Source organism: Tachyglossus aculeatus, chromosome 21 (assembly GCF_015852505.1).
Source record: "Tachyglossus aculeatus isolate mTacAcu1 chromosome 21, mTacAcu1.pri, whole genome shotgun sequence".
In the NCBI taxonomy this organism is placed as follows: domain Eukaryota; kingdom Metazoa; phylum Chordata; class Mammalia; order Monotremata; family Tachyglossidae; genus Tachyglossus; species Tachyglossus aculeatus.
The window spans coordinates 26,418,446-26,432,749 of NC_052086.1; the positions used below are offsets into that span (position 1 = coordinate 26,418,446).

The window sequence follows — 14,304 nt, forward strand, 5'->3', positions numbered from 1 at the left end:
GTTTGGTTGTCTGTGAGCCCGTTGTTGGGTAGGGACTGTCTCTATATGTTGCCCACTTGTACTTCCCAAGCGCTTAGTCCAGTGCTCTGCACACAGTAAGCGCTCATTAAATACGATTGAATGAATGAATATCCAGTCTTCTAACCCCACTTCACCCCGGCTGCTTTCGGTCCGGTCCGCAGGTCTGCATGGAAATTCTGAACACGTACCTGACGAAAGCGTTCACGCAGAGCGACAGCAAGATCCCCTGGGGGAGTCTCAAGTATCTCATCGGCGAGGTAACCGTTCGGCCTCCCCAGACCCATCTCTGGCAGTCGGTTGGGAGGAACGGGCCCCTCTGGGGAGAAGGCAGAGGGGATGGGTGGCTCAGCAGTCTTCTGGCCCCGCTGTCCTCTGGATTCGGTCCGTTCTCCTGCCTAAGCTAAGCTTTCAGTCCAAGGATGTATTTATGGCAGTCCCAGCCTGGTCTGCTCACTCGCCTGGAGGTTATGACACTTCAAGACAGCTGGAAATTGATTTCCCAGAACTCACCATTAACGGGAGAGGAAAGCACTCCCAACCTCCCACAGCATTTGTATACAGTCGATCGATCAATTGATCGATCAATGGTATATATTGCAGAGCATCATCATCATCATCAATCGTATTTATTGAGCGCTTACTGTGTGCAGAGCACTGTACTAAGCGCTTGGGAAGTACAAATTGGCAACATATAGAGACAGTCCCTACCCAACAGTGGGCTCACAGTCTAGAAGGGGGAGACAGAGAACAAAACCAAACATACTAACAAAATAAAATAAATAGAATAGATATGTACAAGTAAAATAAATAAATCAATAGAGTAATAAATATGTACAAACATATATACATATATATACAAGCACTATACTAAGTGCTTGGGAGCATTACACTATAACAGTTGGTAAACAGGATCCCTGCCCCTTAATGAGCTTACAGTCTAGGGGGGCAGATCTTGTACAGATCTTGATACTTTATTACACTCTCCTATATGCAACATCATTCAACACCTCTCTCGCCTACTAGATTATAGATCATTGACTCGTTGGGATCAGGTCTCCTTTGGACAGGCCAAAACTTTTAGTACAGTGCTCTGCACGCAGTCGGTACTTAATAGAACCGCCTGCCTGGGAAGCTGAGACTTCCAGCCCCAGACAGCTGGCTCGTAGCTCTCTGCTGAACCCTTTGGTTGGCACCTTTTCCGCCGGCTCTGGCCTCTGAGCATTTTGGAAAAATCCTTAGGTTGGCCTGGGGCTAATGTAGGGGACTCCCAGAGCATCATCAGTCGTATTTATCAAGGGCTGCCTGTTTAGTCGAATGGGCTCTTGTGGGGAGACGAGTAAACCAGAGCTTGGAAACAGGCCAGGGAATCAAATCAGGATAATAGGTCGGCCAGGACAAAGCTTCACGTAGAAACCCTGGGACGTGGGATGGGCAGGACGGAACCCGGAGGGTGACACCCGTTCCTGAGCCTGTTTACTTATTTTAATAATAATAATGATGATGGCATTTATAAAGCGCTTACTATGTGCAAAGCACTGTTCTAAGCTCTGGGGAGGTTACAAGGTTGTCCCACGTGGGGCTCACAGTCTTAATCCCCATTTTACAGATGAGGTAACTGAGGCCCAGAGAAGTGAAGTGACTTGCCCAAAGTCACCCAGCTGACAATTGGAAGAGCCGGGATTTGAACCCATGACCTCTGACTCCAAAGCCTGGGCTCGTAGGGACTGTCTCTATATGTTGCCAATTTGTACTTCCCAAGTGCTTAGTACAGTGCTCTGCACATAGTAAGCGCTCAATAAATACGATTGATGATGATGATGATGATGAGCCACTGCTGCTTCTCTTGTTTTGATGTCTGTCTCCCCCACTTCTAGACTGCGAGCCCGTTGTGCGCGGGGATTGTCTCTATTTTTTGCTGCATTGTACTTCCCAAGCATTTAGTACAGTGCTCTGCACAAAGTAAGCGCTCAATAAATGCGACTGAATGAGTGAACGAATAATTCACACCCTCTAGGTCATGTATGGAGGGCGGGCCACCGACAGCTTTGACCGTCGCATCTTGACTGTCTACATGGACGAGTATCTGGGTGACTTCATCTTTGACACCTTCCAGCCGTTCCATTTCTACAGGAACCAAGAAGTGGATTACAAAATTCCCGAGGGCCAAGTCAAGGACAGCTTTGTGGGTGAGTTTTTTTTTTTTTTAATTAATCAATCAATCAATCAATCAATCGTATTTATTGAGCGCTTACTATGTGCAGAGCACTGTACTAAGCGCTTGGGAAGTACAAATTGGCAACACATAGAGACAGTCCCTACCCAACAGTGGGCTCACAGTCTAAAAGGGGGAGACAGAGAACAGAACCAAACATACCAACAAAATAAAATAAGTAGGATAGAAATGTACAAGTAAAATAAATAAATAAATGGAGTAATAAATATGTACAACCATATATACATATATACAGGTGCTGTGGGGAAGGGAAGGAGGTAAGATGGGGGGATGGAGAGGGGGACGAGGGGGAGAGGAAGGAAGGGGCTCAGTCTGGGAAGGCCTCCTGGAGGAGGTGAGCTCTCAGCAGGGCCTTGAAGGGAGGAAGAGAGCTAGCTTGGCGGGAAGAGAGCTAGCTTGGCTCTAACCTAAATTAAACCTAAAAAACAAACCTTTTGGTCCTTGTAAAAAGGTCTCGGGGGCCTGAATTTCAAATCTCTGTTTTGTAGTTATTCGTCTCATTGACTCCTGTGGCCCCTTGGCCGGCTTGCGTGGCTTCCCGGAGCCCCAGGCAAGAGAAGAGCTAAAGCAGAGCTTCAGCACAGTGCTTTGGTCTTGCCTTTCTACTGTCATCATACACCCATTTGCTTACTCGAGGAGGGCAGTGTGGGCTAATGGAAAGAACACGGCACCAGGAGTCAGGAGACTTGGCTTCTAGTCCCGGATAATAATAATAATGATAATCGTGGGATTTGTAAAGTGTTTACTATGTGCCAAGCACTCTACTGAGCCCTGGGGTAGATACAAGATAATCAGGACCCACGTGAGACTCACAGTCTAAGTAGGAGAGAGAACACAGGGGTTGGACCCCCATTTTGCAAATGAGGGAACTGAGATAATAATAATAATGTGCAGATGAGGGAACTGAGATAATAATAATAATGATAACATTTATTAAGCGCTTACTGTGTGCAAAGCACTGTTCTAAGCGCTGGGGAGGTTACAAGGTGACCAGGTTGTCCCACGGGGGGCTCACAGTCTTCATCCCCATTTTACAGATGAGGGAACTGAGGCCCAGGAAAGTGAAGTGACTTGCCCAAAGTCACCCAGCTGGCAAGTGTGGCTCAGGGGAAAGAGCCCGGGCTTTGGAGTCAGAGGTCATGGGTTCGAATCCCGCCTCTGCCAATTGTCAGCTGAGTGACTTTGGGCAAATCACTTAACTTCTCTGTGCCTCAGTTCCCTCATCTGTAAAATGGGGACTAAGACTGTGAGCCCCACGTGGGACAATCTGATTACCTTGTATCTCCCCAGTGCTTTGCACATAGTAAGCGCTTAACAAATACCAAAATTATTATTATTATTAACTGGCAGAGCAGGATTTGAACCCATGACCTCGGACTCCCAAGCCCGTGCTCTGTCCGCTGAGCCACGCTGAGAAGTTGTGACTTGTCCAAGGTCACTTGGCAAGCAAGTGGTGGAGGCAGGATTAGAACCCAGGTCCTCTGACATCCAGGCCCAAGCTCTTTCCAAAAGGCTGCATTGCTGGGTGACCTTGGGCAAGGTCTGGGATTCATTTCCCCGTCTGTAAAATGGGGATAACACACTTATTACAGTGAGCCCCATGTGGGACTGCCCAACCTGATCATCTTGTGTCTACCCCTGGTCTTAGCACTTTTAGCTCAATAAATCTAATAATAATAATAAATAGATCTCAATAAATATGATCATGATAATGAATAGTATCACCCAAAAGGATGCTCTGCACATAGTAAGCGCTCAATAAATACGATTGATGATTATTTCAGTCATAGGACACCGGCCAGCTTGGCTGTTCCCGTCTCTCTATGTTGCCAACTTGTACTTCCCAATCGCTTAGTCCAGTACTCTGCACATAGTAAGCGCCCAATAAATACGATTGATTGATTGATTGATTGATTGATTGTGGGAAACTCGGCTGGAACACTCTCCCCCCTTCTAGACTGTGAGCCCGTTGTTGGGTATTGAGACTGTGAGCCCCACTTGGGACAGGGACTGTGTCCGACCTGATTTGCGTGGCACATAGTAAGCGCTTAAATTCCACAATCGCTATTATTTTAGTTCATCAGGGACACTCCCCATCCTAACTGTGGCTTACAGGATATTATTTTATCCTCATTTAGCACAGAAAAGTAAAAAGTGACTTGCCCAAGGTTATGTACCAGGAAATTGATGGGATTAGACCCCAGACCTGTATATATGTATAGATGTTTGTACGTATTTATTACTCTATTTATTATTTATTTATTTTATTTGTACATATTTATTCTATTTATTTTATTTTGTTAATTTGTTTTGTTTTGTTTTCTGTGTCCCCCTTCTAGACTGTGAGCCCACTGTTGGGTAGGGACAGGATATTATTTTATCCTCATTTAGCACATGAGGTCACTTAAGCACAGAAAAGTAAAAAGTGACTTGCCCAGGGTTATGTCCCAGGAAATTGATGGGATTAGACCCCAGACCTGTATATACGTATAGATGTTTGTATGTATTTATTACTCTATTTATTTCTTTATTTTATTTGTACATATTTATTCTATTTTATTTTGTTAATTTGTTTTGTTTTGTTCTCTGTCTCCCCCTTCAAGACTGTGAGCCCACTGTTGCGTAGGGACAGGATATTATTTTATCCTCATTTAGCACGTGAGGTCACTTAAGCACAGAAAAGTAAAAAGTGACTTGCCCAGGGTTATGTACCAGGAAATTGATGGGATTAGACCCCAGACCTGTATATATGTATAGATGTTTGTACGTATTTATTACTCTATTTCTTTATTTATTTTTTTGTACATATTTATTCTATTTATTTTATTTTGTTAATTTGTTTTGTTTTGTTCTCTGTCTCCCCCTTCTAGACTGTGAGCCCACTGTTGGGTAGGGACAGGATATTATTTTATCCTCATTTAGCACGAGGTAACTTAAGCACAGAAAAGTAAAAAGTGACTTGCCCAAGGTTATGTACCAGGAAATTGATGGGATTAGACCCCGGACTTGTATATATGTATAGATGTTTGTACGTATTTATTACTCTATTTTATTTGTCATATTTATTCTATTTATTTTGTTAATTTGTTTGGTTTTGTTCTGTGTCTCCCCCTTCTAGACTGTGAGCCCACTGTTGGGTAGGGACCGTCTCTAGATGTTGCCAACTTGGACTTCCCAAGCGCTTAGTCCGGTGCTCTGCACACAGTAAGCGCTCAATAAATACGATCGAACGAATGAAATGAATGAAGGGACCGTCTCTAGATGTTGCCAACTTGGACTTCCCAAGCGCTTAGTCCAGTGCTCTGCACACAGTAAGCGCTCAATAAATACGGTCGAACGAATGAAATGAATGAAGGGACCGTCTCTATAAGTTGCCAACTTGGACTTCCCAAGCGCTCTGCACACAGTAAGCGCTCAATAAACGCGACTGAATGAACGAACGAACGCTCGTGTCTTTCCTTCGAAATTCACTGGGCCTTTCTCCCTCGCGGAAATTAACATCGTAGCTTTCTAGTAATAGGCCTGTCTTGAAGTTCACAGATGGCAGAGGCTCCTGTAGTGACAATTCTGCCACCACAGAACCGCCTGCTGTCTTTCAATACCGCAGAAGCGATCGAGGCTCTTCCCCTGGCCAACACTCCTGAGGTGTTCGGGCTCCATTCCAACGCCGAGATTGGCTATTACACCCAGGCTGCAAGGGCCATGTGGTCTCACCTCTTGGAGTTGCAGCCGCAAACAGGTATTGCCCCCCGCTTCCCCCCGTCCCCCCAGTGAAGAGCCCCTCCTGGACTGGCCCGGGCCCAGGGAGGCCGTGGGCCCGCAAGGGAAATTCAGGTCCGGGTGGGATTGGGGTCACTTGGTTTCCTGCTGCCATCTTACCTTACACTGGTGGGAGGGACTGGGAAAAAGAGGGGTTATGACCGGGAAACGTCCACCCATGTGAGAAAGTTGCCCCCACAGTGCGGTGGTGTCTTGGGCTGTGGGGACTTCCTCTCCAGAAGGAAAGGAAGTCCTTCTGGACTGGCCCCCGGTGACTTCTGGCTCCATCGGGCTGGAACTGGGCCTAGAGGAGAGAGGTATTCGTTTCAGGGGAAATGAGCACCGGCATCAGCCGGGATGACTACATTGGCCAGATCGCCAAGGACATCGAACACAAGCTGCCCCCGATTTTTGAACTGGACCAGATCCGGAAGACCTTCGGGCTGGCGGTCACCCCCACCATCGTTGTGCTGCTGCAGGAGCTTGAGCGCTTCAACCGGCTGACCGTCCGGATGGCCAAGTCTCTGGCCGAACTCCAGAGGGTGAGCGTGGGGCCAGTGGGGAGGGCTCACCGGGGCCGCCATCGCCGTGACCTCGTCTCTTCTCTTCGCAGGCCTTGGCTGGGGAAGTCGGAATGAGCAGTGAACTGGACGACGTGGCCCGGGCCCTTTTTATTGGGCACATCCCCAACATCTGGCGCAAGTTGGCTCCGGACACCTTGAAGTCCCTCGGAAACTGGATGATTTACTTCATGCAGCGATACGACCAGTACACGCTGTGGGTAAGGGGCACAGAGGAGCGTATCCGTTCTTCCAGGGTCTCCTGCAGCCCAGCTGAGATTCCCACCCACCGCGGTACTGATCTGCGGGGCTCAGACCCGGTGGGCACCTCTACACTAATAATAATAATAATGATGAGGGCATTTATTAAGTGCTTAATACGTGTAAAGCACTGTTCGAAGCACTGGGGAGGTTCTAAGCGCAGGTTGTCCCACGTGGGGCTCAAGTCTTCATCCCCATTTTACAGATGAGGTCACTGAGGCCCAGAGAAGTTGTGACTTGCCCAAAGTCCCACAGCTGACAATTGGCGGAGCCGGGATTTGAACCCGTGACCTCTGACTCCGAAGCCCGTGCTCTTTCCACTGAGCCACACTGCTTCTCTTCTCACTAGCAAATCATCTGGAGAATTCAGGCCTCCATTATATGTTTGGGTCTCAATTATCTAGTGGGCAAAAGTGGTTTTTTTTTAGGTTTCATTTGCAGACTGACTAAGCCAAGGGTATTTTTAGGGCCCAGACTGTCCAGCTTATAAAATACCACAATTATTATTGTTACCGGGGGCTCCTTCCCTCTCTCTTCAGGTGACGGACAGGGAGCCCAGTGTGATGTGGCTGTCAGGGCTGCACATCCCAGAGTCTTACCTGACGGCTCTAGTGCAGGCCACCTGCAGGAAGAATAGGTGGTCCCTCGATCGCTCCACCCTGTTCACCCAAGTCACTCAGTTCCAAGACGCCGATGACGTGAACGAGCGGCCTGGGCAAGGTAATAATGATAATAATAATGACGATGGTATTTGTTAAGCGCTTCCTATGTGCAAAGCACTGTTCTAAGCGCTGGGGGGATACAAGGTGATCAGGTTGCCCCACTGGGGGCTCACAATCTTAATCCCCATTTTACAGATGAGGTATCTGAGGCACAGAGAAGTTAAGTGGCTTCCCCCAGGTCACACAGCTGAGTGGCAGAGTCAAGGATTCGAACCCATGACCTCTGACTCCCAATCAATCAATTGTATTTATTGAGCGCTTACTGTGTGCAGAGCACTGTACTAAGCACTTGGGAAGTACAAGTTGGCAACATATAGAGACAGTCCCTACCCAACAGTGGGCTCACAGTCTAGAAGGGGGAGAAAACCCGCGCTCTTTCCACTGAGCCACGCTGCGGGGGCGGAGATGTTTTAGCCACTCACCGTCAGGATCCCCCCGCCCTAAATTATACCACCGTACAGCCGTCATTAGAAAAATAGGTTTATTACAGTACCAACTGATGACTGAAATCTGCCTCTCCTCCCTGTCGGCAGAGGGGCCGGGCGATGTCGAAGGAGAGCGAAGACGACAATTCCCTCACAGCTCATCAGCTGTTGCCGCCCCCTTTACCTTTAGCGTGTTTTTAGGCGGTGCGGCTCAGTATGAAAGCGTGTTGCTCCGCGGGAGACCTCCGCTGCTTTGTTGCTGGGTGTTCAGATCGTTTGTGGGGTGTAAGCTGCAATAGGAAAACACTGCAGCTCTGCCACGACTCCCCCAGATCTGGACCAACACATAAGACAGTCTATCGGAACAGCCCCCGAAAGGAGGCGGAGCGGATGGACGGACCAGCTCGCAGAATAAACACAGGGAGGCGAGGTCTGCGAGCCTTAAATGGGATAACCGTAATGATGATGATGATATCGTGAATTTGCGTAACACTTTTATTTTTCCAAAGCACTTTCACATGAGTTATCTCTAGCCTCAACATCGCCGTGAGGTAGGGAGAGTCAGAGAGTCTTCCCATTTTATAAATACGGGAACTGAGGCACAGAGGAGGTGAGACTTGGTGGAGGTCAGTGGCAGGGCTGAAAGGATTAACCTCCTAGGACGCAGTGGGGAAGAGAAGGCGTTGGTACGAGGAAGGAGTTTTCTATCCGCCTGAGGCCAGGGGTTGGGGAAGGAGGAGGAGGAGAAGAGTTTCTGGAGCTCAGTTTGCCCTTCTGGGAGCCAAGCTGTTTTCCTTCCATGCTCTAGAAGGGAACAGGATGATTTGAATCTTATCAGGGCCCAAGTCAGGCACCATGGGGTGACTCACACGATGGGCGCCCAGTAAGTGTTGGTGCACAAAAGGGGAGGAGGAGGCGGAGGTGGCGGCTTGGGCTTGAGGGACGTGTGCCCTTCACAGGCCCCGGTGGATGGAGATTGGGTAACCATTCTTTCCCGCCAATGTCTTGGAATCACTCCCTGTGATCTTCCCCTGCCGTCTGCAGGCTGCTTTGTCTCCGGCCTGTATTTGGAAGGTGCCGACTGGGACATTGAGAAAAGCTGCCTTATCAAGAGCAAACCCAAAGTCCTTGTAGTTAACCTGCCCATCCTAAAGATAATCCCCATCGAAGCCCATCGGCTCAAGCTGCAGGTGAGAGAGCGGGTGCCCGGGGAACCGCGGTAATCAACGGACCAGCGCTGGGCTGCGGGTTCATTTCTGTCTCCTGGCTTGTCTTCCCCCGGCCCAGAAAATTGGGTTCTCGAGGGACACGGTTCCTCGTGGATCCCTCGGGAGTGGCCCAATCCTTTCTTCAAGGAATTGGTTGGGTCCTGGAAAACCATTCATTCATTCACTCCAAAAGGGATTCCCTTGGCGGAATCTTTCCTTACCCTGTCCTGCCTGGGGGACTTGCCTACGCTGTCAGTTCTGTCTGCAGGGGTTATTAGTTGGTTTAGTCGGGGGGTGGGGGCGGCAAACCTCATGAACCAGAGCCAAAAACCAAAAGCACAATATGACCTAGAGCTGCAGATCAAAAAAATTCCTTTAGGGGTGAAAGGCAAGCCAGTATTCTGGGGCAGGGTGGTGGAGAGGTGGGGAGCAATGGCCTCTGCCCTCCCCCTAGTGCCCTGGGCCTAGACCCAGATGGGCAGGGTCTTTGCCACCAGGCCCAGGGTGGTGGTTCACTGTAGATGGCCACTGAGACGACAAAACACTAGCTAATCACACCTGTGACCTCACTCCCAGCCCAGAGCATCTGCAGCTGGGCTGCCCCAGAGCGGGGCGATGCCATTTGGGCAAAGATGGCAGGGGACAGTCTCAGCATCCCCAGATTCTTCCAGTCCCATAATCCAGGCTATCCCTCCAGCTGGAGCCCAGGCAGCTCCTCGGGCTCGACGGGTGAGGGAGTCCATCCAGGCAGAGGCTCCAAGCCGCTTATTTCCCTTGTCTCTAGAACACCTTCCGGACCCCCGTCTACACCACCTCCATGAGAAGAAATGCGATGGGAGTCGGGTTAGTGTTTGAAGCTGATCTCTCTACCACCAAACACATTTCCCACTGGGTGCTGCAAGGGGTGTGCCTGACGCTGAACTCCGACTAGCTCACGGCATCGGCCGGGGGGAGGCTGGACCCCCAAGCCTGAGCTCGTCCACCAGTGGATTGGGGGTGGAAAGACGTGCTCAGACCTCTCCCACCATCATAAAGCCTGGGCTCCGTGCTACCTGGATGCCAATCTCTGCTCCCCTTGGAGGAAGGAGTGGCACAGACCAGGCGGCTTCTTGCCACTAATTTTCTCCTTTCTTTCACGCAATGGCCACCAAAGCGTGGTGAACAGCGTGACTCTAATCTCTTCCTAAACTCTTTTCCTCTTTTAGCATTCTGTATTTGGGGAAAATAAACTTGTCTGATTATTTGAACAGGGCATGTCAGAACAGTTTTCTTCTTAAGGGACCGTCTACCTCCCCCCACCTTAGTTGAGAAGTTGTAAATATGAGTAGGGGACTCGCTAAAAAAACTGCTGAGATTCTTTTAACAGAAGCCTGTGCCTGTAAAGAGCTGCGTTCCCAGACTCTTTAGAAAGCCTGGGGCGGGGGTGCAGGGCCAGAAAATTCGAGAAGGAATTGTGGTCACCGCCCTGGGAGGGGTGGGCTGGGTCAGGACGTCTTACGTGCCCAAAGCCCAGGGTGAGGGAAGGCTCGGCAAACCCGCGGCCAGCTGTCCTTTCCAGTCTTCTCCGAGTAGATTTCTTCAAGGAAATAAAGTTTACTCCCTAGTTCCCCGGGATCGAATTTCTCCCTTGGATATCGGCTTGGCGCAGGCATCCGATGTCGCGGACTTAGGCGTGCCGGTATCCGGGGCTCTCCGCCTTCTTACTGCACACTCCCGGGGCTCGAGCGCGAGCTGTGATTCACGGTGATTGAAAAAGGTTGTGAATTCCATCAGAGCCTCGGTCAGGATGCCAGGACAGCGCGGCCTGGGAGCCAGGCCATCATCTGCAGGGTGGGCGATGGGGCGACAGCTGCGGCTGACTGAGACGAGGTTTGGATGTCTGTGACCCAGCCCTCGTCTCCATCGCAGGCTTCACCTCATTACTAAGGGGGTGGATGGACGCCAGGCTGGGATGGGGGAACGTGAGTTGCGGGAGGGAGAGGAAAGGGCTTGGGCACCATCAAGGCAAGACCGCACCGATCACTGGAAAGGGAAATCTTTCTCCCTCCTCACCTCTTCAATCTGGGCTGCCTGCGCTCCGGCTGGAGGGGCAGGGGGTGGGGAGCTTCCAAGGTTCACGCTGTGGATAGAGAACAGGGAATGCAGAAAATAGGAGGGGAGGGAAGAACAGAGGAATAATGTTCTGCAAAAAAAAAAAAGTCACAAGGACAGAGAAAGGTCTAGCTCTCTGACTGAGTGCTGCTGCCACGCAGTGTCCTAGGTCTGAAGCTACTTAGGGGCCGGAGGCAAAGAAAGGAGGCTTAAGGGAACAGAATTGAGCCAGTATACTAAAAAAACAAAACACAAGCACCAAAGAACCAAATCAACAACCCCGCAAAAAAACCCCAAACAACAAAAGCAGGCACACCCTCACCCACTTGCTCCTCCACAAGAAGAAATCAATAGTGCTAAAAAAATTTTTGCAAAGACGTCTGAGCCAGCCAGCCCAGGAAGAGCGGGAAAAACAAATGGAGATGAGAGCAACTACAAGCAGGATTAGGACATCACCCCTCAACCCAGGGGAAGACCCGATGTATCGCTTTGGCAGGGGTAAGTTCAAACCCACGGTAATGCAGCTGGCCACTGGAATGCAATAATTCACTAGCACAGGGACGGTTTCCTTCCTGTCCCGAGTAAGGAGCACGGTCAGACAAGCGAACGGGGCTCCGGAGGCCGTCCCTGTGGACCAGGCACATTCACGTTAATCGATGACAGAAAAAAAACTAGGGCAGGAGTTAGAAAATGAAGGTGGCTGGGATCTTTAACGTTCTGGATAAAGTGTAATGGAAAAAATCTCAACACAAGGTTGGGATCGCGCTCCCAGGGGGAGTGAAGTTATTTCGGTGTTTTGGCCAGGCACGTGTAACTGCTCTGTTCTCGACGCTGCTCAGGGAGTGGCTTTTGTTGGGGATGCTACACCCCAGACTCTGGGGGTGCGCCAGGGAGAGGCTCCATGCGGATGGGGCCGCCTCAGAGGGACGCTGCTAGCGTAAATGGTTTATACACGGTGCTCCGACTTTATAATCAGGCGGGTGGATATCTGGTTTTATTAATATTGACTATAATGCAGCCTGCGGCCTGTGCTTTCGTCCACGTGTGCACCTGGGTTAAACGGAGTAAAGTTAGAAGCAAGCAGTCCGGTACACAGGTATTTGGCCACAGCTTTAAATACATACTCTGCAAGAGGAACACAACTCTAGTTCGGTTGCGGCAGGGAGGGCGGGGAGGAGAATAATTTATCAAGAGGAAGAATGTGTGAAAAAATTTTGGCATGCACACGGGGATGGAAAAGGACGCGGCAGCTGTCGGGCGGGTGGGGGCTCTTCGGGTCGGACCCGGGCCGTGGCCGTCTGCTCTTAAACTGTTCGGTCGGGCCCTGAATGCTTCCGGACCACTTTGCTCGCGTGCAGCTGGTCCACGGCCAGCGTCTCCACCTCGGGCGGCGCCTGGGGGGGCGCGGCGGTGTGGTGGATCCGGTGGGCCACGCCCACGTGCGCCTTGTGCGACTTTTCCCGGGCCGGGCTGTGCTGGCCGCCCCCGGGCCGGTCGGAGGCGATGGGGGGGATGACCAGGGGCCTCTCCTTGAGGTGCATCTCGGCCGACTCCCGGGCCAGCAAGAACGGCGTGGGGTCGGGCATGGCATCCACGGGCTCACGCAACAGTAGCTTCCGGCTGTCGACCCCGAATCTGTACACCTCCTCGAACTCCGGGTTGAGCGGGGCCGAGAGGCTCTTTTTCATGCGGCGCCTGGGGGTCTCCGGGAGCTTGTCTTTGGGGGGAGCTGGCTTGTAGCTGGACAGCACGGGGCTGCCGGAGGGAGTGGCGTCCGAAGTCCCGCTTGAACTCAAAAGCTTTTTCTTGGTCGCGTGCAACTGGGCTGTCAGGTAAGCGATGGTACTCGCTCGCTGCTCCAGCTCGCTCGAGAGCACGTTGAGCTTATGGCTTTTCATTTTTAATTCTTCCAAATATTTCTTTTCTCTCTCTTTGATGGTGTTTTCAAGCACCATAATCATAGCATTTTTCTGCTCGAGTTCTCTTAGTAATTCGTTATTTTCATCTTCTTTGACTTTCAGTTGAGCTTCCAGTTCTTCGCATTTCCTTTTCAGTTCGTTGCTTCTTGAATTTCCATCGCCTGGAAAACAAGCCCGGGAAGCAGGGTCAGACACTTGCGGGAGCCGGCGCGACCCAAGCCCTCCCGGGGGCCAAGAGCTGGGAGTCAGAGCTGAAGGCGCAGGGCGAGGGAAGCCCCCACAATGCCCACGATCGCTTTGGGCTTCCTGGAGTCTCCGTGTTTTTCCCAAACCACTGAACCACCCTCCTGGACTCAGCCTCCGCAAGGGGGAAATGGGACAACCGTGAACGGGTCCTCCGATACAGCGAACGTGGGGGACGACGGACCTGGAGGAGAATCCACCGGCTGCGGGAGATCACTAGCAATGGGAGGGTCAGATCTACCCGGGATCCACAAATTCCAGATAAAGAAAATACCAAATGCCGAACTTTGACCACAGTCTATCTGCCCCAAGTTCATACAAGAAAATCAGATTGGACACAGGGCTCCCAATCTCAGATGGAGGGAGAGCTTGGATCTTGGCCCCCTTTTTTAAGATGAAGGCACTGAGGCCCAGAGCGGTTGAGCACCTCGGCCGGGTTCTCACACCCAGCAGGTATCCTAATTCCCAGGCCTCGGTTCTTTCCACGAGCCCACGCTGCCTCGCGTAAGGGATGCAACCACTGACTCTCCAAGTGTTCAGGAGGCTGAACCGCCCTCAAGGCCATCTTATTACATTTGCCTAGTTCTGAAAGTAAAATATTTTTCGGCCCCAACTTGAACTCCTGCAAGCATTGAGAAACACTCATACCAGCTTGGCGGTTTAGGTGTATGGCCGTGGGTGCAGCTGGGGTCGGGACATCTGTTTTCCCAGAACAGATTAAAACAGGGAGGGAGGGAGTCCAGGATGGACAGAGGCAGAGACCATCTGGGTAGAAATGGGCCTCTTCCGACCTTTGAAGTTGCCTTTTGGAAAAACATGGGCCCAAAGTAGCTTAAGTTGCCCCACAGAAGCATGAAACAGC

The 14,304-nt window shown here is 50.7% G+C and overlaps 2 protein-coding genes across 5 annotated transcripts in view; one reads left to right on the plus strand and one right to left on the minus strand.

The window, feature by feature from the left end:
- DNAH10 (dynein axonemal heavy chain 10) overlaps positions 1-10,436 on the plus strand; it is a 185,923-nt gene extending 175,487 nt beyond the window's left edge. For both annotated transcript variants that reach the window (XM_038762289.1, XM_038762288.1), the window contains 8 exons: positions 183-278; positions 2,036-2,207; positions 5,862-5,993; positions 6,344-6,555; positions 6,627-6,794; positions 7,374-7,554; positions 9,026-9,171; positions 9,974-10,436. In XM_038762289.1, coding sequence (XP_038618217.1) covers positions 183-278; positions 2,036-2,207; positions 5,862-5,993; positions 6,344-6,555; positions 6,627-6,794; positions 7,374-7,554; positions 9,026-9,171; positions 9,974-10,120 — 1,254 coding nt within the window. In that variant the 3' untranslated portion in view covers positions 10,121-10,436. The remainder of the gene's footprint in view (positions 1-182; positions 279-2,035; positions 2,208-5,861; positions 5,994-6,343; positions 6,556-6,626; positions 6,795-7,373; positions 7,555-9,025; positions 9,172-9,973) is intronic.
- Positions 8,464-14,304, minus strand: part of CCDC92 (coiled-coil domain containing 92) — a 58,880-nt gene continuing 53,039 nt past the window's right edge. For all 3 annotated transcript variants that reach the window (XM_038762292.1, XM_038762290.1, XM_038762291.1), the window contains exon 4: positions 8,464-13,360. In XM_038762292.1, the coding sequence (XP_038618220.1) occupies positions 12,585-13,360 (776 nt within the window). In that variant the 3' untranslated portion in view covers positions 8,464-12,584. The remainder of the gene's footprint in view (positions 13,361-14,304) is intronic.